Source organism: Indicator indicator, chromosome 7 (genome assembly GCF_027791375.1).
Source record: "Indicator indicator isolate 239-I01 chromosome 7, UM_Iind_1.1, whole genome shotgun sequence".
Taxonomy (NCBI): domain Eukaryota; kingdom Metazoa; phylum Chordata; class Aves; order Piciformes; family Indicatoridae; genus Indicator; species Indicator indicator.
Window position 1 is genome coordinate 13,049,907 of NC_072016.1, and position 26,573 is coordinate 13,076,479.

Consider the following 26,573-nt stretch of genomic DNA (forward strand, 5'->3'; position numbering starts at 1 on the left):
AGAGTTCTTTGGGTTTTTTTGGTGGTGGTTTTTTTTTTTTTTTTTAACTTTAAGTTTTAAAGCAAGTCTTACACATAGCATTTCAGTGCTTTGATCAAATATAGCAAAAGTTTGCACAGTCTGAATTTTAGATCTGTGGCATGATTGCATTAAACTATTGCCTGATACTCTTTTCACTCAGAAATGGATTACAGAGCAGGCAGGTTACTTAAAATAACCATTATGGATGTGAATCATACTGACAAAAATCAAAGAAATCTGATTTAGGAGAAAACATATTGCCTCAGCCAAATGTTGTGATGAATGTAGGTGGTTATATATGATTGTTTACATACAGTCAAAGGGCCTTTTATTAATATCTAGAGGTCAAAACACATAATTTCAAAAATTCTCCTTAACCAAAAGCTTGCCCAAGGTATGTATCATAGATATTGTTACTACCCATGTATCAGAGATGTTGCCCCTATACACCTCTGTGCTCTAGGGTGAGGTTATGTATTTTTCATTTATAGGAGTGCACTGTGCTGCCAGAGATTAACTCATTTACAGGCATGAATGGCAGGGACAGTCCCCAGCGTTTAGGATTCTTCTTGCACATGACTGCACTATTTTTTTCAAAATGATTACTTTTCCTAATATGTTAAGGACAGATGCAAAAATGATAGAGCTAGAGTACACTGGAATGCATCTTCTACTGGCAAGTTAGATTATTGCTGCTACCATGGTGAGGCTTTTTTGTGTGGGGGGTTTTGTTTTGTTTTGTTTTTAAAAAGTTTTTAGGTTTTGATTGTCAGAGACATTTGATTATATCTAGAGCCATGAGGATGATTAAGGGACTTGAGTATCTCCCCTATGAAGAGAGACTGAGATCCCTGGGGCTATTTAGTCTGGAGAAGAGAAGACTGAGAAGGGATCTGATCAATGTCTATAAATATCTGAGGGGTGGGTGTCAAGTGGAGGGGGCCAGGCTCCTTTTGGTGGTTCACACTGATAAGACAAGGAACAATAGGTTCAAACTTGAACATAGAAGATTTGACCTCAACATGAGGAGAAACTTCTTTACCATGAGGGTGACAGAGCACTGGAACAGGCTGCCCCGGGGGGTTGTGGAGTCTCCTTCTCTGGAGAGTTTCCAAACCCATCTGGACGCACTCCTGTGCAGACTACCCTAAGTGATCCTGCTCTGGCAGGGGGGTTGGACCTGATGATCTCTTGAGGTCCCTTCCAACCTCTGATATACTGTGATACTGTGATAATATATTTATAGTAGCAGTTATTCAAGATAACATATCTCTAGTGTTGAAATCTTTGTGAAGTTTGTGTATTTGAAAAGTAAATGTGCTATAAAACATTACCTCTGCATGTTTTAATTTATTTTTTAGGAGCTACAAGAACTTTTGCAACCACATCTGATGATGTGTAGGCTTAAATGCTGCAGTCCCAGAATCTTCTTTCTATTGATGCTGTGTAGGTAAGAAATACTTGATAAAAATATTATTTCTTTAATGCACAATAATATCACTTGGTTTATACTCAATTTACTCGTAATTAGAAATACATCTGACCAGGTAACAAATGCAAAATCTACTTGACAGGTGAATCTTGGTGCTTACAAAGATTAACCACCCTGGATATTAACAGAAATAGAGGACTGAACTCTTTCATGAATCATCTCAGTTGCCCTGCTTGATGAAAACTGATGGGGGGGAAAAAAAGAAAAGCATTTAACTTAAGCAAATGATCCTTCAAATAAAGAATTACTGTGTAGAGAGTGTGAATATCATATAAAATACTTAGCAGATTTAGAAGGCATGTGGTCCTTGCCTGGAGCAGAGCACTTTGCCAAAGCACAGCTCACAGCCCACCTAGATGTACTATAAGCTCAAGGTTATTGTACATTCATCACTAAAGGAAACTATCTTAAAAAGAATTACCTGATTAAAACGTTGTCTTCCAATTCTTTGCTGATGAAGTTGTGACATCTTGAGAAAAGCTGAGTTGTGCTAAGCTGGAAGGTGAAACTGAAACTGATCTCTTTTGTATACAAAAGTAACCCTGCTAACTGCAGTTGCCATGACCCAAAAAAGAAGAAGAAGAAAAAAAAAGATAGCAATGGATAAGTGTAAAATCTATTCCTCTTACAAAAAGTATTCAGGAAAAAAAAGTCTTTGTAAGTAACTCAAATGAGAAAATGCAAGCATAGGCATGTTGAACATTGTCATTACCACCTTCAACTGAAACATTTAAAGTCTATTAGCCAATTCATTGTGTAGAATTGCCCAACCTATTTGGTCTCCCAATAAATTCCTCAAGATAAGATTCTTCCTGAGCTTTGGTTCAAGTGGGTGTGCAAACACACGTTTAGATAAAGCCTCCAGGGCCAGTAGCATAGTCCTCTGAAAGGGAGTTTGAAACATACATCTCTCCTACCTTCTGCAGTGCTACAAAGAGATCTTTGTCTTGAGCACACACTTGCTCCAATGCTACCTTTCCTCCTTGTCAACTGTGATTTGCCACACTCTGTAATCACTGGACGATTCAGGGTTTTGCAATAATAAAACACACTGCTAGACCAACAATATTCTAGAAGCATCTAAGTAACAAGGTGGCAAAATTCCCCAAGATGTTCAGCCTGTGCTACAGAATATGATTGCCTTTATCATTATCAGGTAGACCTTGTGAATCCTCTTTACAGCAACACATAGCTAAGAGTATCCAGAAGCACTGACAGCTCCTGAACAGCATCCATGGGGGTTATGTGCTCACAGAGCATCTGCTTAGCTGGGACACAAGTGCACAGCATTAAACTCATCTGCTCATGTTGTATCCAAATCCAAACATAGGCTGTGAAGGAGCTGAGAAGCTCACAACCAAGTTGATGTGTAGCTATACAAACACCTTTTTCCAGTGCAGGAATTGGGAAGGTTTAGTGAAAGTGTTGTTTAAAACAACAACAAAAACCCAAACTGCTTTGCACTGAAACAGAAATAACACCTCCAGGGAAGGGGATTCAACCACAGCTCAGGGGGAGGGGACTATGCCAATGTTTGATAACCCTCTCAGTGAAGGATTTTCTTCTAATATCCAATCAAAGCCTCCCCTGGCACAATTTGAGGTCATTTCCCCTCATCCTATCCCTTGTTTATAGGGAGAAGAGACCAACACCCACCTCACTACAACCTCTTTTCAGGTAGTTGTAGAGAGAGGTAAGGACTCCATGCCACCTCCTTTCCCCCAAACTCAATAACCACACTTCTCTCAGTCATTGTTGAGGTGCTTCAGCACCTCAGTGTCTTATAATGAAGGCTCCAAAGCTTAACACAATACTCAAGGTGGCCTCACCAGTGCTGAGTACAGGGGGACAAGTTTTCCCCTAGTCCTGCAGGCCATATTATTCCTGATGCATCCAGGATGCTCTTTGCCTTCTTGGCCACCTGGGCACACTGTTGGCTAACGTTCATCCAACCATCAATCAACACCCCAAGGTCTCCCTCTGCTGGACATCTTGCCAGCCACTCTTCCTGCACCATTGCATGGGATTATTGTGACCCAAGTGCATGACCCAGCACTTGGCCTTGTAGAATCTCATGCAGTTGGCTTTGGCCCATTGATCTAGGCTGTACAGGTCCCTCAGCAGACCCTGCCTACCCTCAAGCAGGTCTACACTCCCTCCCAACTTGGTGCCATCTGCAAAGTTACTGAGAGTGCATTCAATTCCCATTTCCAGACCTTTGATAAAGATATTCAAGATAGAGGGTCAGAACCAGAAATTAATATGGGAATTTTTTTCTTTTGGCTGAGTTTAAGAGCACTTACAGGAATGAACAAATAATATGTCTGCTAAGTGGAAACATAACTGTTTCAACCTCACCAGTTAACAAAAAACCCCATGACAGTATTGCCTATTTTGAAGCAGGGGAATTAATCAGTGATCTAGGGGATTCTACTGCAGTTTATCTACAAAGATCATACAAAAGCCTGTATCCTTGAGCAGTCAAGTATTAAACAAGAAGTAGCACCTTTGTTTGCATCTGTAAACCCTCTGCCTGTCAGTGGTTGCCTGAAAAGTGCCTTTTTTCCCTAGCTTTTCCTGAGGGGGGTATTTCAAAAGCTTGCTCAGACTGTGTTTGGCATTTTGTTTCTCTCCTCTCTCCTCTCAGTTCTAAGGTGGTTTTGCCTCTTTCATGATACATAACTTCTGACAAAAAATAGCCAGGAAAGATATTCCTACACACGTCTAGACTGTACTTTTGTTTTAAGGGATGACATATACTACTCTTTAGGGCAGATGCTCCCTTATCCCCCTCCAGTTATAGAATTCTGCTAAGACACTGACTTGAAAATATCTTAAACAACAAGCAGTAGTTGTACCATCCAAGTTTAGACTATTTTGTAAACAAATGCTAAATTTTTGGAGCTACAAGGATAACTAAGGGAATGAAATAGTTATAATTCAGCTTTTACAAAAGCAAGCACGGGTCCCTGAATATGAAGAGTTTAAAACATCTACTATACACGACAACTCAGAATAGGTAGATATTTCTGACTGTCAAATGTAAAATTTATTCTCTCCTTGGTGGCTGTAACAGCTGCTTCAAGACAATTCCATGTTCAGATTCATGCCAGGTAGTTAAACATAGTAACGCAAATACTGTGTAAAAGTGAAGCTTTGATGAGAAGATGTTCACGCATAAGAGGAATGAGTCTCAGCTTCTGGTTTTATCCTTTGTGATCCCTGCATAAAGCTATAGATACAGTACCAGAATGTGTGTTCTTCACCATGAGAGTGGTGAGAGCCTGGAATGGGTTGTCCAGGGAGGTGGTTGGGGCCCCATCCCTGGAGGTGTTTAAGGCCAGGCTGGATGAGGCTCTGGCCAGCCTGATGTAGTGTGAGGTGTCCCTGCCCATGGCAGGGGGGTTGGAACTAGAGGATCCTTGTGGTCCCTTCCAACCCTGACTGATTCTATGTGTGCAGCTGTGAGCTCACTCTTGCTTAATTGTGAATGGAAGATGTAAACTAAAGAGCATTTTAAAGGAAACAGGTCTTCCTCTGTGAAAATGTAGATAAGCAAAGCCACTTAAGGCACATGGCAGCTTCTTTGACTTTCAACACTGCAAACTGCTTGTAAGTATCCCCAAAGTACACCAGGGAGGGCAACTCGCATTTAGGAAGTGTCATGTTCCTTTCTTATATTGGCTTACTATGATAGGACTGCTCAGAGATTGTAATATTGCAAAGTAGCAGACAAGAGACAGTCTCACAGCTTCAGTTACTGCACAACAGCCTTCTCATGACAATGAGTCCTTAGCTATAAAAATTAAAGGCTAAAGATATGAGGCTACACATCATGTGTTAATGAGGGAAATCAAGAACTACCTAAAAGGGTCCCACAGGCAATTTAAGGGAAGGACTTCTATGCAATAATGCCAAATATTTAAGATTTATTTCAGAGCAGAGCTGCTAATTATAACACACTAGACCATTCCACAGCTGAATACTGATCAGCAAAACATTACACCCTTGCAGTGGACAAGAGGCAAGTGTTGCTTTATTGTATCACAGTATGTGAAAGTTCACAGTACCAGAGTATATCAGAGGTTGGAAGGGACCTCAAGAGATCATCAGGTCCAACCCCCCCACCAAAGCAGGATCACCTAGGATAGTCTGCACAGGAAACATCCAGGTGGGTTTGGAAAGTCTCCAGAGAAGGAGACTCCACAACCTCCCTGGGCAGCCTGTGTCAGGGCTCTGTCACCCTCATGGTAAAGAAGTTTCTCCTCATGTTGAGGTCAAATCTTCTATGTTCTAGTTTGAACCCATTGCTCCTTGTCCTATCACTGTGTATCACCAAAAAGAGCCTGGCCCCCTCTGCTTGACACCCACCCCTCAGATATTTATAGACATTGATCAGATCCCCTCTCAGTCTTCTCAAGACTAAACAGCCCCAGGGATCTCAGTCTCAGTTATTCAAGAACAACCCAGTAAAGCTGTGAAATTAAACTACTGCAGGTCATTTGAACAGTTAGTTAAAACCCCACAGGTAAGCAAACACAAATGCCAAAACCTATTGCAAGTACAAAATTCAGTACATTTCTAGTTTCAACACTTCTGTGCAACATAAACCTGGTCTTTCTTATTTATATTCACATTTCAACTCCAAATGTCTGTGATTGCTTTTTTAGGACACAACAGGAGAGATATGCCTTATTTCAATGCTGGCATCATTTGAGGCCACACTTAACATTAAGGAAAGTAATACAGCTCTCTAGCAATAAAGAAACAAAAAGCAGGGTCAGAATAACAGAGATAAATAGGATGATTCAAATGTCTAAGATAGATGAGTTACAAGACTGATAAGGAAAACCAGCTACTTATGGAGGAATGGGGTCTGGTGAAGAGGAAAATTACACATCAGGAGCAGCACTTCAAGACAGTAGACACCACATCTAAAACCACAGTTGGCCGTGTGCACTCCATGAGAAAAATTTAACACTTAAATTTTGCCAACCTAAGATACTGGCTTGTTCAGAGTGGATGAAACCCACAGTTTCTGACAGAAGAGCTCAAGCTTTCCCAAAACAGTAGTAAAACTAAAATCAAAGAAGCAACTTTGGAAAGCTGTAGAGGCCCACAAATACCAGTAGGAAGAGTCAGATGTTTCAGAAGCAGCTCTGTGAAGAAAAAATTTCATCAAGGACCAAAAAATTCATGTCCATTTAGTCCTCAGTTTGTACTTCCATCCTTGTCCCCATGGATGAGCCACCACTACAGCTCCTGCATCTACTATAGAGGAGCTAAGGAGTACTAGTCACTCTTAGCAACCAGTTACTTTTGATGTGTGTGGTATGAAAAACAGATGTACTGTCTCCTTGTGAATACATAAGTGGCTGCTCTCTGTCCCACCTTTATAATTAAAGAACAGCTATATCCTTGCTTTCTTCAAATCATTGGCAATGAGCTGTCAGTACCACCTGTGTTTAATTTGTGAAGAATCTATGCTGGGTGAACACACTCTTCTTGCAATCTCAAGGTGTTAGGCAAAGATGGAGAATAAAGCTGTGGTATCTTTTGCTATGGGACAGCTATCTATGGTGTAACAGCCCTTAATGGCTGCAGGCATCCCCCCCACAGCTGGTGACCATCAAAACCCATAAAAGGTGAAGGGGGAGAATGTGCAAAAATGAATCCTGGTGTGCTCTGAATAAAGCACTGTTAATTCAGATGTGCATCTTCTTGAGTACTTTTACTCCTCCTTGCAATGAGGCTATTGCAAGGACTCCAGGGCAAAAATGGGCTTTGTCCTTATTTATGTGTTATTTCTGTGGATAATATTTGTAGCTGTTTCTGAACAAAGAAATGGTTTCCATTCTCATTATGCTTCACTGACTTTGCCCAACAGGATTATTTTCATAACGTGTTTAAAATTTGTGTTGTAAAAGCAGGATTTTGAAAGTGTTTTTACGTCCTAATCTTTGAGACTGGTTTCTGTTTCTCTCCAGGAGGTAAATTGAATGTATTTCATTATCTAAAGAGAAGCTTAATTTTAAATGCTGGAATAAACAATTCAGTGCTTCTCCTGCATTTCTAGGTTGCAACAATAATGCTCTTATTTAAGAGAAGGCATTAAAGAAGATTCAACTCTTTCTATAAAAAAATATAAATTTTAAGATAGAAAAGTAATATTTTTTTTTCCAAATAAGAGAATAATGCAGATTATAAACCCTGTTATTTTCTAGGATATTGATTTTCTACAGTGCTGTGAAATGCAAACATACAAATGTTTCATGATACATTAATCTGATGGTCAGTAATCATCAGTAAACCTCAAACCAATATAACATTTTCTTGGCACGTCATCTCTGCTATCATTGATGGTGTTCTTCTAAAACATCCTCACTTTCCCCATTCCTTTTAGGTCAATGCAAATTCTTGAAGCTGAGGGAAAAGGTGAAATTCTGCCTCCAACTATACAAAAAATAATAAAAGGCTACAACAAGTATCTACGTCCTTTTTTTGATGGTAAGTAGAAAAGCAGTTTTAATAAGGTTGAGCCATAACATAATGCAGTGTCTGAAACTCTCCAATGAGAGCAAATGGTTTTTTCCTTGTACCTTTTTTTTTTTTTTCTCTCCAGTGTTTGACAGGGACTGATCTGATTATATATAGTGCACCATGATATAATAAGATACTGAGTAATAGCTTTTGTGGCCCAGGGGGATACTTATATATTCCAGACATCCACAAGTGAGACTGCATGACTCTGTAAGAAACCTGACAATTGATGGTCAGGTGTCCTCTGTGAAATAAGCTGTAATACCATACCAACTTAAAAGCATGATTTCCTCTAATTTCCTAAATAATACCTATAAAAAGTTGAATTAAATATAAGAAAGCTTTATATATCAAACTGTTAATAAAAGCATAACTAAATCTTGTGACTACACCAAGTGTCGTGTACACCTATTATAAGATTGAAAGAGAAATATTTAATAAATGCTTCTTGCCTTGGGTGGTAAAGGTCACTGAACTGGTTCACTGCAGAGCTGTGAAGGAAAATGAGTTGAAAATATCAGCTCCATGTGTCAAAAGGGTCATCATGGGTCACCATGTTGGAAGACCCACATAGTCTCCTGCACTAAGGCTGTTTTTCCTGCTGTGCTATGGGCATCAGGGAACTGAAATGTCACTGACAAACACTTTCTTTGCCTGTTACATGTATCAGAAATAACTTGTGGTGAATGAAGCCTATGACCCAAGGCTATATCCTTAAAGTGGTGGACATGGCCTACGTGTTCAGCTGGAACCCCCTCTCCCCTCTGGAGTGGGAGGGGGAAGGCTGGACGCCACTCTGTCAGAGTAGACCATCTCCTGGGTCATTTGGGACAATGGCACGCCGACGACATGCCCATACTTGGCTTTGTTCACAAGTTATGTTCACATTATATTTGGTGAAACATCAGTTCATTGGTCAATCGCTCTGTTTAACAAGGATGCTCACTGGACCAGTGTCCGTGAGGCAAATGTTAAATAGGAGTTGTTTCTGTAAACTTGTGTTCCGTGTTCGGTGCTCCGTGTTGATACCCGTGCCTGTTCCTGTGTGCGTGCCTGTGTTTGCCTCGTGCCTTCTGCCGCCGAGAGATCCGACTTGCCAGGGACTCGAACCAGCAGCGTTCGAGTGCATTGCCGCAAGTCGCCGCTTCTGCCCAAAGGACCGGCACCCTCCCCAGACGATCTCCGTAAGATCGCGGAAAGGGTCGCTCTAGCTTTGCAGAGGAGCCGCTTTTGGCCGTATCCTGCGGCTGCATCGACAAGGGTTTTCCCCTGGAGCGGCAAGCTTGTTTACACAGCGCAACGATGAACTGACTTGCAAAGCGTCCGGGAACCACCGGTAATCTTCCAGGACCCTTTGTTCCGAGAGAAGCCGCTACCACGCGGCACGGCACCACGCGGTCGGCGCCATTTGTATCACGTTATTACGATACATCCGTGCTACGACTTCCGGGACTATAAAACGGTATCAAGAAAAGAACCTCGAGAACTTTCTTCAGTTAGTGAGTAAACTGATCATTTTCTTCATAGAGTTTCTGGGGCAGTTTGTGCAAACTGCCTGTTTGTGGGCTTGCCGTTTCCCGACAAGCACTCACCCCCCCCCCCCGGCTCTCTCTCCCTCTCACTTCAATTTAGTTTCACTTTCTAAACATACAGATTTCCTCAAACTATTCGAAGTGCCTATATATATACATTCTGCAGAGGTGATTCTTTCCGACTGAATACTAGAACCTGTAAATACCAATTGTATATCACTTGTAATATAGAATCATAGAATCAAGAAGGCTGGAAGAGACCTCAAAGATCATCGAGTCCAACCTGTCACCCTAAACCTCATGACTATCTAAACCATGGCACCAAGTGCCACGTCCAATCCCCTCTTGAACACCTCCAGGGATGGTGACTCCACCACCTCCCTGGGCAGCACATTCCAATGGCCAACCACTCTCTCTGTGAAGAACTTTCTCCTCACCTCCAGCCTAAACCTCCCCTGGCGCAGCTTGAGACTGTGTCCTCTTGTTCTGGTGCTGGTTGCCTGGGAGAAGAGACCAAACCCCTCCTGGTTCAATCTCCCTTCAGGTAGTTGTAGACAGCAATGAGGTCTCCCCTGAGCCTCCTCTTCTCCAGGCTAAACAGTCCCAGCTCCCTCAGCCTCTCCTCATAGGGCTTGTGCTCAAGGCCTCTCACCAGCCTCGTTGCCCTTCTCTGGACATGCTCCAGCAATTCAACATCTTTCCTAAACTGAGGGGCCCAGAACTGGACACAGTACTCAAGGTGTGGCCTAACCAGTGCTCTGTACAGGGGTACAATGACCTCCCTGCTCCTGCTGGCCACACTATGCCTGATGCAGGCCAGAATGCCATTGGCTCTCTTGGCCACCTGGGCACACTGCTGGCTCATGTTCAGGCGGCTGTCAACCAGTACCCCCAGGTCCCTTTCCGCCTGGCTGCTCTCCAGCCACTCTGACCCCAGCCTGTAGCTGTGCATGGGGTTGTTGTGGCCAAAGTGCAGCACCTGGCACTTGGACTTGTTGAATGCCATCCTGTTGGACTCTGCCCATCTGTCCAGCCTGTCAAGGTCCCTCTGCAGAGCCCTTCTACCTTCTAACAGATCAGCATCTGCTCCCAGCTTGGTGTCATCTGCAAATTTACTGATGATGGACTCAATCCCCTCATCCAGATCATCAATAAAGATATTGAACAGGATGGGGCCCAGCACTGATCCCTGGGGGACACCACTAGTGACAGGCTGCCAGCTGGATGTGGCACCATTCACCACCACTCTCTGGGCTCTGCCCTCCAGCCAGTTCCTAACCCAGCGCAGAGTGCTGCTGTCCAAGCCACAGGCTGCCAGCTTGGCCAGGAGTTTGCTGTGGGGGACAGTGTCAAAGGCCTTGCTGAAGTCCAGGTAGACTACATCCACAGCCTTTCCCACGTCCACCAGGCTGGTTACCTGATCATAGAAGGAGATCAGGTTGGTGAGGCAGGACCTGCCCTTCCTAAATCCATGTTGGCTGGGCCTGATTCCTTGGCCATCCTTCAGGTATGCAGTGATTGCCCCCAAGACAATCTGCTCCATGATTTTCCCTGGCACTGAGGTCAGGCTGACAGGCCTGTAGTTCCAAGGTTCTTCTGTGCGTCCCTTCTTGTGGATGGGCGTCACATTGGCCAGTTTCCAGTCTTCTGGGACCTCTCCAGTGAGCCACGACTGGTGGAAAATGATGGAGAGAGGCTTGGCCAGCTCATCTGCCAGCTCTTTCAGCACCCTAGGATGAATCCTATCAGGTCCCATGGACTTGTGAATATCCAAGTGACTCAACAAGTCTCGAACTAATTCCACATGGATTTCAGGAGTACAACACTGCTCCTTGACCCCATCAACCAGCTCAGGAGGCCAGTTATCCTGAAGTCCTCCTGCCTTACTGTTGAAAATGGAGGCAAAGAAGGTATTTAGAATCTCAGCCTTCTCCTCATCCTTAGTCACAATGTTACCCTCCACGTCCAACAAAGAGTGGAGGCTCCTCTTGCCCTCTTTTTAGCATTAATATATTTATAAAAATGCTTTTTGTTGTCCTTCACGGAAGCGGCCAGTTTAATTTCTAACTGTGCTTTTGCCTCTCTAATTTTTCTTCTACATGATCTAACAACATCCTTAAACATATCACTAGTTGCCTCCCCCCCCTTTCCAAAGGCGATAAATCCTCTTTTTTTCCCTTAAATCCTTCAGGAGCTGCTTGCTCATCCAGGCTGGTCGTCTTCCCCGCCGGCTCGTCTTACGGCATGTGGGAACTGCCAGTTCCTGTGCCTTTAGGAGCTCCTGTTTGAAGTAGGTCCAACCATCCTGGACCCCTTTCTTCTTAAGGGCTGTTACCCAGGGAACTTTCCGAATAAGTTGCCTGAACAACCTGAAGTTTGCCCTCTGAAAGTCCAAAGTGAGGGTTCTGTTACTGCTCCTCCCTATTTCCCTGCATATTGAAGACTCCACTATCTCATGGTCGCTGCACCCTAGACAGCCTCCAACCATCACATCTCCCACCAGCCCTTCTCTATTTGAGAACAGCAGATCAAGCAGAGCCTTGCCCCTGGTAGGTTCACCTAAGAGCTGCATCAGGAAGTTGTCATCCATGCACTCTAGGAACCTTCTGGACTGTCTCCTCTCTGCTGAATTAAGTTCCCAGCAGATGTCTGGTAGGTTAAAGTCCCCCATAAGGACAAGGTCTGATGATCTTGAGACAGCTTCCAGCTGCTTATAGAATATCTCATCGGCCTCCTCGTCCTGGTTGGGTGGTCTATAACAGACTCTAACCAGGATGTCAGTTTTGTGCGGCCTCCCTCTGATTTTAACCCACAAGCATTCAACCCTTTCATCTGCAACCTCAAGTTCTGAGGCATCAAAGGATTCCCTAATATACAGGGCCACCCCTCCTCCTCTTCTCCCTTGCCTGTCTCTCCTAAAGAGCTTATAACCCCCCAGTGCGGTACTCCAATTGTGAGAATATAGTGTTAATAAACATTAAATAAATTACATATTAAATAAATATAGTGTTAATAAATATTTATTAAACCTTTATAAATATCTCCGCCGCTTATTTTCAGTGAGAATTTATATTTCATAACATAACTGAAGTTACAAAGTGGGGTTACACTGCCTGGAGCCACTGAGGAATTCTAAAACAGATGCTCAGCACCACCTGTCTATCAGAAAAGCAGCGTACAGACTGAATGGTAGCAATAGCTCTGATTTAGATCTTGAGAAATGTTAAAAGTTTCAAATGAAAGCCTTTATATCTCCGTACATTCTGCTTTAAAATGATTGACTAAATAGTTTCCCAAGCCAACCTGTTTAATGTGTCTTTCATGTGCACTGTCTGAATCCATTTCATAAAGATATTAAGAATTTTAGGTTTAAGAGAAAGGGAAAATTATTTCAACTGTTTGGTGGTACTGTAATTGTCTCAGCTGCTGATATAACTGCTATGACGTATTTACATGGGCCAAGAAGATTTTCACCAGTAATGCTAATAAGTAAACCATCTTCTCCTCATTGGAGATGCTGCATAATGGAAAATAACTGTATTCATATGACCATTAAGATCTTTCATTCATTACTTCATGCTAGTAATAGAAATATGTTTGCACCACTATGATGGATGTGCTTTGGGAAACAGCGAACAGAATTTCATTCTAAAATTCTGTGGTGGTAGTAGTTTAGAGCAACATTAAAGCTTTTGAGTTATGAATCTCCCTTTTCTAATGTGAGCCAATTTTTTTTTTGTCTTCTCAGCTGTTGTAATGCAGCAAGGCAATAGTTCTCTTTGTGCCTGGGATTTTTTTTTTTTTTTCAGAGGGATTCTAAGGACCTTCTGTGTTTGCCTGGAAATCCCAGAAGAGCTCAAGCACAGAGCAAGTCTGTGTCATATGGAGAGCCAGTTTAGCACTTCCAGACAGTGCCAGCATTATTGCATATGCTTGCCACAGCTCAGTCATGTAAACACTGCATCTCTTGATGGCTCTATATTAGCCCTATTGTAGAAGGAATGGGATGAGACTATGAAAAATACATTTTATTGATGACAATTCTTCATGTAGCATTGGTGGGTGTGTGGGGAATTCCCTTTTTGTAGAAGCAATTTTACATTAAGATGACCCAGGAAGATTTCTTCCTGATTTTTGGAGATGCATCTTTTTGCAAAATCCTTCGGGATTATTTTCCATGTGATAAAGGCATGTTTGCTCAGAGTGGGGTGGTGTCTGTCTATTCCCCTCTTTGTAACTAACGAAGTGGTTTGCAGCTTGGATGAGATTCAAGTCCAGAAGAAGCTATTTCTCTTCTCAGAAGCAGAGCTAATAAATCACCTAAATCTTCATCTTAACAAATCAATGGATTAGACTGATTTGTGTGACCACAGCTATCCTAGCTTTGTTTCATGTAGCATATTCGTTGTTTCTATGGACATTATCTGCCAGCAGCTAGTGTAACTTAAATCTGTTTTTTGTGAAAGTTTTCAGTATAACTGGCTTTACCCATAACTATATCAATGGCTGAAGCATACCTGTTAAATAGTTAGTGAAGTGTCTTCTGTAGCTTTTAAAATCATGCATATTTTTTCCCCTATCCACTCATAAACATGCATGAAGAAATTTGTCATAAAACTAGCTGGTATTATTTGTTGGCTTATAGAGTGCATTGAACTTACTGTTATCTAGTCATAATGGACCACTGAAATGTGATTTTGATTTTTATCAGGTGAGAAGGCCAGAGGATATCTTGAATTTTAGAATAATTCAAAGTAATCTCAAAGGTATTTGGCCTTGGAAATTTTCTTTAGGCAGTAAACAGGGATTTTTTTTTTTTGTAGTGATACTTTCTGCCAAGACCCAATCATATTATTCCAAAATCAGTGACACTGAATTCCTTAATATTTAGTAAAACATTTTTTTTAGTCCTAAAAAGAAAGTATTAGGTGTAATCAAACAATCATAAAATGAAGGCTCTTTACACCTAAGGCCAGAGAAACAGAAATATTAGTCCAGAGAATTTAATGGCAGCTTATAATTTCTTTTTTTAAATTAAACCCTTAATTTGTTTGTGTTTGGTCCTTGTGTTGGGACTGGCGGGTGACTGGAAATTGCTTTTGCAGATACAAGTCAACTAGTGTAAATTAATGAAGGGATTATGAAGATATTTTTCGTTTGAATCCTATGACTGTGCATAGCAACATAAAAATTGTGTCCTCCTCTCCTTGCATGTATTGGAACCAGTAGATTTCTAGACTTTAAGCCCAGATTAATTTCACCTTATTTTGGCATCTCCTCCCCCAGAGGTCACCCCTCCAGACCCCTTCTATTCAAACACTGACATTTATACCCAGTACAGACTAATTCCAGTCTCTAGGTGTTTAAATTAGGTGCTTAAAGTTAGATTAGTTGAAAGTAGTCTTCATGCATCAAAGTTTGCAGGGAAGTAAAACCGACTGAGCATTTTATCTTTGTCCGTGGTGGGTGGCTCATCTCAGTTACCAAATGATGGAGATACTTTTACATGGTGTTTAGTACAGAGGAATCCCAGGTGAACTACTTAGGTAGCTCTGCGCTCATGGAAATGTTACTATTAAGAATATTCTGTTTCCTTAACTGTAACATTTTAATGTCCCTCTTTGAGCTGGTTCATCAAACAAGTCTTAAACTTAACACATATATGCAGGAAATTCCTTTAGGGAATTAAAAAATTGCCTAATCTAGGATGATTTTAGACATTCTTCAGTATAGGAGTATTTCATGTTAATAGATAGTACTCCTTAATGTGATAATATCCATCCCAGACTTTAACATCTGTCTAAAAGTCTTCTATACAAAAGCTGACATGAGGGATTTAAAAATGCAGTTATTTCCCTTAACTGTGCTGCATAACCCTAACACTTTTGCTCAGCAATGCAAGCTGATGCCTACATCAGGTTTCCTACTGAAACTGTGTAGACCAGTTTTACAACTTCAGGTGCTGTGCCAAACCTCTCTTAAAGAGGAGTCCTCTTAAAGAGCAATTCTTGCTGACTGCAGTGAGAGTTGGATAAGGTTCACAGAGTTGTTAAAGATTGCACAAAATCTTGTAAATAATTTTATACAAATAGATTTGATTCTGTGATTAAATTTGATAATTTAAGTGCTCTAATTAAAGTGAGAGAGACCACGAAAAGGTCACAGCTAAGTGTATTTGAATATGGAAGCTGCTTTCAAGTGGTATAGAAAAGTGTTGTGCTTAAATCAGTGATTCTAATGCCTACTTAAAAGATTATTTTTCTTTAGCTTTGTAATGAGTAATACACTTCATAGTCTTAAGGTTTAAATTTAAGAAAGAGAACTAAAGCTTTGGCCGAAACTTGTGTAAAAGAGAAGTCATCATATTTTTTTTTTCCTCAAATGTCATTTATATTAAAGTATATGAATTTAATTAGATGAAGTAATTTTAATCCTTGGAAATCTTACAATTTACCCCTAAAAATGACCAGGAGATATCAGAATGTTAGCCATGTCTGAGTCCCTTTGATTTAGTGAGACAAGCTCACAGGGTAAAAGAGAAAGAAATATGAAATCATCATCTAAAGACTGCTTTATGAACCAGACAGCCAACACCTAATCCTTCGGAGAAAGGCAACCAGCCCAGAATACATTTGGCCAGTTGTATATTGGAAAGAAACATCTTTTTGCATTCCAGCTGGATCCTCAAAATTGTGAGTTAATGAATCACTAGCTTGAAGCAAAACCTGAATTTCAGCATACAGATGGTAATGTAGATTTTCCTTCCTTTACCACGGAAATAAGAGACACCCATGAGTCTATTGGTGTCATCAAACCCCAGCATCCTGCATGCAGGACAGTTTGAGGTTTTTTCCTTTTTTGTTGTGGTGGTTTTGTGCATTGTTTGTGGTGGTTGTTTTTTGTTTGTTTGGGCTTTTTTTTTTCTGGCTGTTGTTTAGGTTTTTTTTCATTGGTTGGTGTTTTTTGTGGGTTTTAGAGTGACTCTAAATAGTAAGTTTTAAAGACTCTAAATAATGAGCAGTGATCAAGTTCAGTTAGAAAAAAAATTCAATTTATTTGAAGTTTCATGTTGCCTCCAGCTTCCATAAACTGGGATCTCACTTTGCTTTGTCAGAGAATGCATACAACTTATTACTGAATAACCTTACTGTGCCCTTACTGATGCTGGGCAAGTCACCTCTCTGTCTTCTCTTTGAGGACATGAGTAATTTTCATGTTACAAGATTTGATAGTGAGTTTCTAGAGTTTTTTGCTTTTTGTCTGGAATACTTCTCTCTCTCAGTTGAACTCTGTCTGCTGTTCACACTTTTTTTTAATAGATTTTTTTTTTCCAAATGTGGAAAACAAATCTTGTCACAGTAATCTTGTAACAGTCTTGCCAATACAGTCTAGATTACAAGATAACTTAATTCTGTGTACTGCTTCCCGTTGCAACAGTGCTGCTGCCAAACCATAATACTGAAAGATCACATTGAAGTGATTATCTGTGACAAGCTCTAAACCCTTCCAAAAAGCACTGCTTGCCAAGATAGTTTCCTCTCCTGTACATAGTGCCTGTGTTAGTTGTCCCCATGCTAACTGCTTACATTGGCTGTATTAAAACATTCTTGTTTGACAAATGATTTAACAAGCTGTTGTTATTACCATCCACACCAATTTTTATCATGTCCACAAACTGTACTAGCAAAGCTACATCACTGTCTAAAGACCATTGATGTGAGCAAATGGGAAGCTGATTCCTTCTAGAAATGGGTCTGTCTTTTGATGTCTTTCTTACCAACAGCTGAGATCTGTCAGAAAGCCTATCTTAATCTGGCCAGTCTCTTCACATAACATGTATTTGCCAAGAAAGTTGTCTTGCAGAGGCAAATCAAATGCACTGAAAAAAAATCAAAGCATAACACATCACTTCAGCTAAGAGTCCATAGTACTCTAAAACAGAGCAAAGCTGGTAATTGGGCAGACAGAAACAGTTTTTCATAAAACTATAATAAATTATGCTAGTCATCCTTTTCCTTCTAATTCTCTGTTAGCATTGCATACATAGTATCCTATCCAGTATTACTGCCAGGATGAGGTGTCCTTCAGAACACTGGAACCGGCTGCCCAGGGGGGTTGTTGGGTCTCCCTCTGTGGAGATATTCAAAACACACCTGGATGTGTTCCTGTGTGATCTGGTATAGGTGATCCTGCTCTGGCAGGGGGGCTGGACTAGACTATTTTTCGAGGTCCCTTCCAGTCCCTAACATTCTGTGATTCAAAAAGCCATCCTTCTGAGATAGTTCTGAATGTCAGAATTGTTTCAATTCTCTTACCCTAGGTGGAAAATGGCTAATCCTAACAGTAGTAGTCTACCCTAATGGAAGTATTTGGTCTTCAGACTTACAAATACATATGTGACACAGTGGTGGTACAACATTTAACAGGCTGTGATCATTGCAGCGATCCAGACCTAATTTTTAGGTGTGCTGCCTGCCACTCTTCTGGCTCCTTTCCCATAGGGGATTACTGTGAATATCTGTAAAGTGCATAAAGTAGCAGTCTCTGTACATACATTTTAACTTCATTGGAATTCATGTTCATTAGATTGTGTAGATTTCTTCGCTGTGATTTGAAGATTCCTTTCACTAATGTGGGACAGATTGTCTTTAGTTTTCTTCAAAATATTTTTAGATCTTTGTCATTACACATACAGTTCCTGCCAAACATATGGAAATCTAGGAACTGACTGCCTCATCTGGTCTGCTGACCTGGTTTTGACACAATCTGTCTTATTTTTTTTTTGGGTTGTTTTTGTGGTGTGTTTGTTTGGTGTGGGGTTTTTTTGTTTGTGTTTTTTGTTTGTTTGCTTGCTTTGTTTGTTTTGTTTTTCCCACAAGTCCTCCCTGTTGCTGTATCTGAGTGGATGTAACTTTCTGCTGAGTTTTCATGAGGGAGCAATACAAAAAGTGCTGTGTCTATGATTCCAGAAAAATTAATGCTAATTTAATTTCAGTTTTTTTTCCTGGAAATTCAGCTTTTCCTCTCAGTAGAACTGATTATACTGGAATGAACATTTCTCCTAATCACATAGAATCATAGAATTGTTAGGGTTAGAAGGGACCTCAAGGATCATCTAGTTCCAACCCCTCTGCCATGGGCAGGGACACCTCACACTAGATCAGGTTGCTCAGAGCCACATCCAGCCTGGCCTTAAACACCTCCAGGGATGGAGCTTCTACCACCTCCCTGGGCAACCTGTTCCAGTGTCTCACCACCCTCATGGTGAAAAACTTCTTCCTAATATCCAATCTGAATCAACTAATTTCTAGTTTTGTTCCACTCCCCCCACTCCTATCACTACATGACACCCTAAAAAGTTCATCACCAGCTTTCTTGTAGGCCCCCTTAAGATACTCGAAAGCCACAATAAGGTCTCCTCAGAGCCTTCTGTTTTCCAGACTGAACAGCCCCAACTCTCTCAGTCCCTCTCCATAGGAGAGGTGCTCCAGCACTCTGATCATCTTTGTGGCCCTATGGACATGTTCATGTCCAGATCCTTTTTCTAATAGGGGTTCCAGAACTGGATGCAGTACTCCAGGTGGGGTCTCACCAGAGTGGAGTAGAGGGGGAGAATCACTTCCCTCGACCTGCTGGCTATGCTTCTTTTGATGCAGCCCAGGATGTGATTTGCTTTCCAGGCTACAAGTGCACACTGGTGGCTCATGTTGACCTTCTCATCCACCACTACCCCCAAAGTCCTTTTTCTTCAGGGCTGCTCTCAAGCCAGTCACTGCTCAGCCTGTATTGGTGCTTGGGATTGCCATGACTCAGATGCAGGAGTCTGCACTTGGTCTTGTTGGACTTCATGAGGTTGGTTTGGGTGCACCTCTCCAGCCTGTCAAGGTCCCTCTGGATGGCATCCCTTCCCTCCAGCATGTCTGCTGTACCACACAGCTTGGTGTCATCACTGAACTCGTCCTATCACCTTAACTAGGTAGGGATCAAGTGTTCCTATCAATAATAATATCATTTGAAAAAAACCACCAAAGTAATGCACTGGCACCACTTAGAAGACACTTTTTTATTTTAGTGTTACTCAGTGGGATAGATTTGGGCCCTCTAGATGCCATTTGGAGGCATATCAGAGCTGTGTACATGAGGCGTTGTAAGGAGCAAAGAGGGTCTTGGCATTGTGTCTGTGATGTACTGGCAGCATCAGCTACACAGATCTCATCTACTGTACTTCTGCATTTCTCAGTACTGCATTCTCTGCTTCTCAGTTACTTGGAAAGGTGCACTGAAGTGATCTGACTTTCCTTTTACATGCACTCTGCTAATGATTCTGTACACACCTAACTAGGAATAATGTCTTATTTCCAGGAAAGCTTTGCACTTGTCCTGTGTTTCAAAGTGCACAGCTGGTGATCTTTCTTCTGACCCTGCAAAATGCACATTCGCAAGGCAATGAGAGTTTGAGCATGCTGACTTCACAATAACAGGGTGACAACTCCTTAGATAAGCTGTTTAATCACACTGAGTAAACCTTCAGCTGATAGCAATATTGTAAGAATGAAATGTCTAGCTTGTAAATGCAAGTAGTTGAATCACTTTAGCTGCTAATGGTCAAAACCTTGATATTAAAATACAGTGACACAATATAGACAATGTATTCTTAAATAAGCAGTAAATAAAGTCACTCAGCTCTCCCATCTGCATATTCCTCATGTGACATTGCCAGGAGCAACTCCTTAGTTCCCTAACATCTGATGGACCAGATGTTGCAACTGGAGGAATTCTTTCCGCTGCTCTGCACCTCAGAGCAGAAGGGTGTGAGGTACCATGGGGATTGTTCCTTCCACAGCTTGTTGTGCAGCATTTCCCCCAGAACTTTATTTCTGGGGAGGGGAAAAAGAACCCAAATGTAAACCAGGAAATATTTTGTCAATAAAGGATGCTTATTAAATCAAGATAATGTTAGTCTGGAGTATTATATTTTGGTTATGAAATTGTTAAAATTCTTTCCTAATTAAATTTGAGGAATATTTCCTGTGAAAAGTAGCTACTAAACACTTAGGGGGAAAAAAATTAAAAATATCATATTGTAAAAGATTTTATAAACAGTTCTCCTGAACACTGAATGTTAAAGAGCTATATGCTAGATTCTGACTTGCTCTTCTTTTTTATTTTTTTTTTTTTTTTTGCAGATGGTCCTGTGTCAATTGGAATGAGCCTGGATATTGCAAGCATAGATACAATATCAGAAATAAATATGGTATTGTAGCTTTTGCAAGCTGTTTTGTTTGTTTTTGATAAGCTAATGTCTTGTGTTTACTGCTGCTGGCAATGTGACTTTGAGGCTTTTCTCCTTGTGCAGTCAGCGTGGGGTAGGAGATGGAATTGTATTTTTCACTTCAGAGAGTGGTTGTATCACTAATAATAAGTATAGAAATGCAGATGCAGGTCACACCTCTCACAGATACAAACAGAAATTTGCTTCCAAGTATTAATCTTAAAAAAGGGCATATAGAGAAGTATTTATTTTCCAGATGAAACATCTAAATCTTTATGCATTTCAGAAAATTAAAGAGATATTCATGTGACATTGGAGCCACTCCCTTTCCTTGTAATTAGACACAGCTGAACTCATAGTTTTTCTCTTTTGTTGTTACTGTCACATGTTACATTTGTATCATTTATTTTTGAACAAACTATGAAATGTAATACACTTTTCTAATTAAACAGCCTCCATTGGTATGTAGAAGTAAAGGACAAAATTAATTAATCAGCTATTCAGCATTACAAAACATTTTTCTGTGTATGTGTATAAAAGTGTATAAATATATAAAGAAATTTTTATATATAAAAATAAAAAAATATATATACATATAAAGAACATTATAATAGGTGTATATATAAAAAGTACCTCACCATTTCATTACACAGGCTTCCACAGAAGTTGAATATTAGAATTCCTCTGTACTTAGTAAGCATTAACTAGTATTTAGCAAGGAGGAAGTAAGGTCAGAACTTAAAATGAACTTTTCATGCTGATATAAACATACCATTTTTTTAAAAAAAGAAGTGCTAAGAAATAGCGTGATTTTAATCTTAATGACAAAACATATCCAAATTAAAAGTGAATTGGGATGAGAACTACATTTCAAGTCTTTATAAATTTGGCTCTACTCCTTCCCTTGTGATGCTGAAAGGATAAATTGTGCTGAAAGATGATGATTCCCTTCCTATTTCACTAACTTTTTTTGCCCTGTTGTCTGTCTGAATTTATACAACTTTTCACAAAGCTGTCTTAAACTACCAAATAATGCAGGTTTTTAATGTGAACAAAATGATCTTTTCAGCCACTTGTAAATCATTCTAAAATTTGAAGATTTACAGAGCCAGATTATTTGCTTACAGAACTCTGCTGACTTCAGCTGATTTGTATTTCCAGACTTAGGCCATCAGCTTTTACTGTAAAATTCCAAAGACAAAAGAACAAACTCTACTCAAGATAATATTTCTTAATGATATCAACTTCATATCTAGTGCTGGAAAGTTTGGCAGTACAAGAGCCCATCCAACTGCTATCAGAGTGCCAGCACTTAAGAATGGGTATGTGGAGAGTCGCAGGCTGTTTCTGTCCAGCAGCTCTTTCCATATGCTTTTATAAATCAGGATATAATAAAGGCTTGGTCTGTATGATAATTTTTGTTTTTCTCTTTCAGGATTACACAGCTACCATATTTCTAAGGCAGAGATGGACTGATGAGAGACTTTGTTTCGATGGTAATAAGAGTTTAAGCTTAGATGGTCGGCTTGTGGAAATGCTTTGGGTACCAGATACCTTCATAGTAGATTCAAAGAAGTCTTTTCTTCATGATATCACTGTGGAGAATCGTCTTATAAGAATATACCCTAATGGAACAGTCTTGTATGCACTACGGTATGTATCAACCCCATGCCAGCCTTTATGTTTGCCTTTTGTTTGCATTTTAAACTTTCCAGGTTGGCACAACTCTGTGCTTAAGGAACTGGTCTTTTGGCAAAAGCAGAGTATTGCATGGTCTTGTAATTTATGGTGTAATGGGCTAATGTGATTAAATTCTTAAATTTACTAGTAGGTCTTCTTTTCTTCCCCAAATAGATCCTTTTTGTTTCACATAGACTGAATGCAGGAATTGTGTTTTGTCATTCCAACAGTTTTACAATGAAGTCACCACAGAGGAAAGCAAGCTCTGATGACTGATTTGCATTATTTGTTGAACATTGCCTTTTGCAGTAGATTTTGATAAATGTAACAAAATTGTAAACTGTATTGAAAAATACCAAGAAAGGTAAAATGCATTCTGTAAGTGAGAAGGGAGCAAGGGGTGGCATTTTTTGGCTGCCACTAAACTAATTTTCTATTTGGGATGCTATTACTATTTCATGTTAAATAATGACAAATACTAGATTTTCCCCTCACAATAAATATTTTCCTGCAAATAATAGTTCAAGAAGGAGATATGTCTTTCTTTTATTTTTAATGATGAACAATTCTATTCTATTAATAATCAGCAATAGTCTCTATTTGTTTTTTTTCTTTCAAGGATCACCACAACTGTTGCTTGCAGCATGGATCTGACCAAATATCCCATGGACAAACAGACATGCACTTTGCAACTGGAAAGCTGTAAGAAACTTAATTCTTGTTATTTTTGTACAATTAGAAAAATGTTTCTGACCCTTTTTTATTTGTTAACAGCTGCTAGGTATTATTATCAAAGAGGCTGGAATTTTCAAAGAAGCCAAGGAGTGGTATGTGACCAATCCCTGTTGATTTGCAATAGCACCTGTATACGAAGATAAGTGCACGAGGCATTATTGAAAATAGCATGGCAAAAGTGAAAGCTGCTATGTTATCAACGATTAAACAAGCCTCAGATTGATCACAGGCTTGATTTAGCAGCACGTCCTGCAGTTACTCAATTGACCTTTAGGGGGAGCTCTGCGAGCAGATATTTTCCATCACATCCGGGAAAATACTAGCCCCCCCCCCCCCCCCCCCCCCCCCGCCTTGCCGCTTTCGGATAGCATGTATTACTTTCCCCCCTGAGGCACAATTCCTTTGGGAAAGAAATAAATTAGAATAAGGTTTATTTGTAAGGCATAAAGGTCGTATTTAGTTAATTTACTGCCTTCATACTGAAAAAAAGGGTAATTGCTTAGTTCTATTCTGAGATGGATTAGACGCAGATCCTTCTATGGCTTATTTAATTGTCTCTGTGCCGGTGCCCTGGTGTCGTGAAGGCATCACATGCCCAGAATTATGCCCCCTGATACCAGCTAACTTGTCCCAACATGTTCTGGGAAGTCCCCCTTCCACCCTCCTTTCAGGAGGGGAAGACAAAAGGCTCAGGCGCCTGCCTGTCTCCTAAGGGGCAAACAAGAAGCAGGCACCCATCTCAATGGCATGCCTATGGTCTTGCCATCTATGGGCATAATTCTAGCTTCACCTTTCTATAGGTGGAAGCAGGTTGTTGGCAAGCGTGCCCACTGGCTAGTTTCCAGCCTCGAGTGTCTATAAGTATTGTTCCATTTTGGTACCACGTTGCTCTTTCCTTTTGCTTTCACCCATCACGCAACTCACGATTGTGTAAGCTATAAGCCTTTCACGCAAGCGTACTTGGAAGCCTCTGCGAACATGGAAGCCAGCCCACGGAGTGTGCATCGAGGGACCGCAAAGGATGACCCTGTCACCAGAGGCGCCGTTGACCCAGTCGAAAGAGACTGAGGGAAGCCCCCAGAGAGGGTAAGCTGTAACCCAAAGGGGGAAGGACTAGCCTAAGCCCGGCAGTCCAGAAAACGCAGCAAGCTAATTAAGTAGCCATAAGCAGCCAAATATGCAGAAACGCATCTTGCGTGGCCCCCGCAGACCGCGGGAGAGAAAGGGAGCCGCCCCCTGCAGCGGCTCTGCAGCCCTTATCAGGGTGAAACACCCGGGGTTTCCCCGAAGGAAAAGAGAGAGCAAAAGGTTAGCCTCTCCATTGAAGTCAAGGCAATGACTGTACCATTATAATTTAAATGGAAGCAGTCGCCCAGAGAAGCGGCAGTCAGCTCACCTCCAGCCGAGCCGAGGGGGGAAAGCATCGCGTCACTGCACCCCCCACCGGAGACCTGCCTACGGGAAAACTGCCCACGTTCGTAGGGCCGAGCACCGAAAAGACCTGGCCCTCCTGAGCCGTCCTCCAGTCAGGGAGCCAGTCCCCCCCCCGCAGACTGCGGGAGGACAAAGAAGCGAACTGCCCTTCCCGCAGACCGCGGGAGGAGAAAGCCAACCTTGCCCCCGCCCCACAGAGCCCGGAGGGAGAAAGAAAGCGCCGCCGAACGGGCACATCCTCGGGCAGAAGCAGATACCCAGCGAGCCCGCGGGATCCGGCAATTTGTCTCGCTGCATGTAGCTTCATGTGTGTAACATTTAGTAACGTTCTATTCAAAGCGCCCGCGCACAGCCGCGTGGTATTTCCAGCTTAACCTGTCTCGTGGTAACGTTATAAAGATCTCTTAGATAGCAGCCGCAAGCGCTTTGTCGAGTCTCCATCTAGTGGACAAGCGGCGGAACTGCACCCTTTCGTTCCCTTAATTAGAAATTGACTGTAAATATTATAATTGGGTATAATTGTAAATACTAAATCAGTTACGGTCTATATTATTACAACCGTGCATCCGAATCAATATATATAAAGTAATTAATCGAATATTAATAAACAATAATTTCATACGTTATATTTTCATAATTAATAATTAATAATCACCATCCTCCATCCCTATTCCCCCTCTCCGCGACACCTGGGGGGAAAAAAAATGTTATCAATTGATGGTCCAAGGCTAAATATACCTTTATAGGCTCTCATTTGAGCAGCCAATATCCTCATTATAACGTGCTCTCCTTGTAGAAATGGTTGCTTTGCAGATACCCAAATGTGTGTGCTGTTATTCAGGTGATAAAATTCTCGACATATTTTCAAATGGGATAATGTATAAGGATATCCAATCCTGTAAAATGAAAATATGTGTTCAAATATATATCAATACATATTCAAAGACTTTTGCAAGGCCTTGCAGTACTTGTCAAGTTTTGTTCTTTACCATTTCAGATACATTTGTTATATTTCCTCTTGTTAATTAAGAATTATAATATTGTGGCAAAATTTCATTTTGGCCAGAACCATAAAGGGAAACAAGGCCCAAATCTTCCTCACACAGGAGTCCATCTAGAATCAGCATATTTATAAGACCACCTGTTCAACAAATAACAATTTGAATTGGAATTTGGATTTTTCTCTATTTTTTTTTTCTCTTAGAACATATTGGTAAGTCAACACATATGGATTTACATCAACAACATTGCCTAACGAGTCATTTAATGTTTTCTCTAGTTCCGGAATGAAATATATGTCCCACAGGAACATAAAACTATTTGACAGAAGTAAAAAAATAGAAAAGAAAAAAGAGGATAATTCCCTGTATAATTATAAATAATCGTTTTCCAGAATGATTCCATCTGCTTTTTTCAACAACACACAAGTGACTCCTGTCTGAGGGGAAAACATAGTAATGTCCTCAAAAATGCTCCCATGACACTGGTGTTTAGTTTTAAGGAAAACAGCTAGAAATATTAAATGTGAAAGGAAACAAATGTGCCTTCAGCCACAGCCTTTTTTCCTCACTGAACTGTAGTCATTTCTTCTGGGTCTGTAGGAAATGATGTTTGTTCCCTCACGAGATAAGAGGTGTCAATTTATAGATGTCGATACAAGATATCAATATATAGATGAATAATGACATCATCCTAGAATAACTCTTGCAGATACCATTACCTGGAATTAAGGATTCTGAATGCAGGTATACACACGCTTCCACACAAACACTGATGTTTATAAAACAAAATGAAAAAATACATAGAAAGTGTTTGAGCTGAAACAAAGTGCCAGACCTTTTATCAAGCGATCACTAATGCAAAGATA

The 26,573-nt window shown here is 40.8% G+C and overlaps 1 protein-coding gene across 1 annotated transcript in view; it reads left to right on the top strand.

Moving 5' to 3' along the window:
• The first annotated feature begins 1,388 nt into the window (after positions 1-1,388).
• Positions 1,389-26,573, top strand: part of LOC128967879 (gamma-aminobutyric acid receptor subunit pi-like) — a 46,498-nt gene continuing 21,313 nt past the window's right edge. Inside the window, exons 1-5 of the mRNA XM_054382146.1 lie at positions 1,389-1,471; positions 7,917-8,020; positions 20,772-20,839; positions 22,293-22,510; positions 23,157-23,239. Of these exons, the coding sequence (XP_054238121.1) occupies positions 1,413-1,471; positions 7,917-8,020; positions 20,772-20,839; positions 22,293-22,510; positions 23,157-23,239 (532 nt within the window). The 5' untranslated portion in view covers positions 1,389-1,412. The remainder of the gene's footprint in view (positions 1,472-7,916; positions 8,021-20,771; positions 20,840-22,292; positions 22,511-23,156; positions 23,240-26,573) is intronic.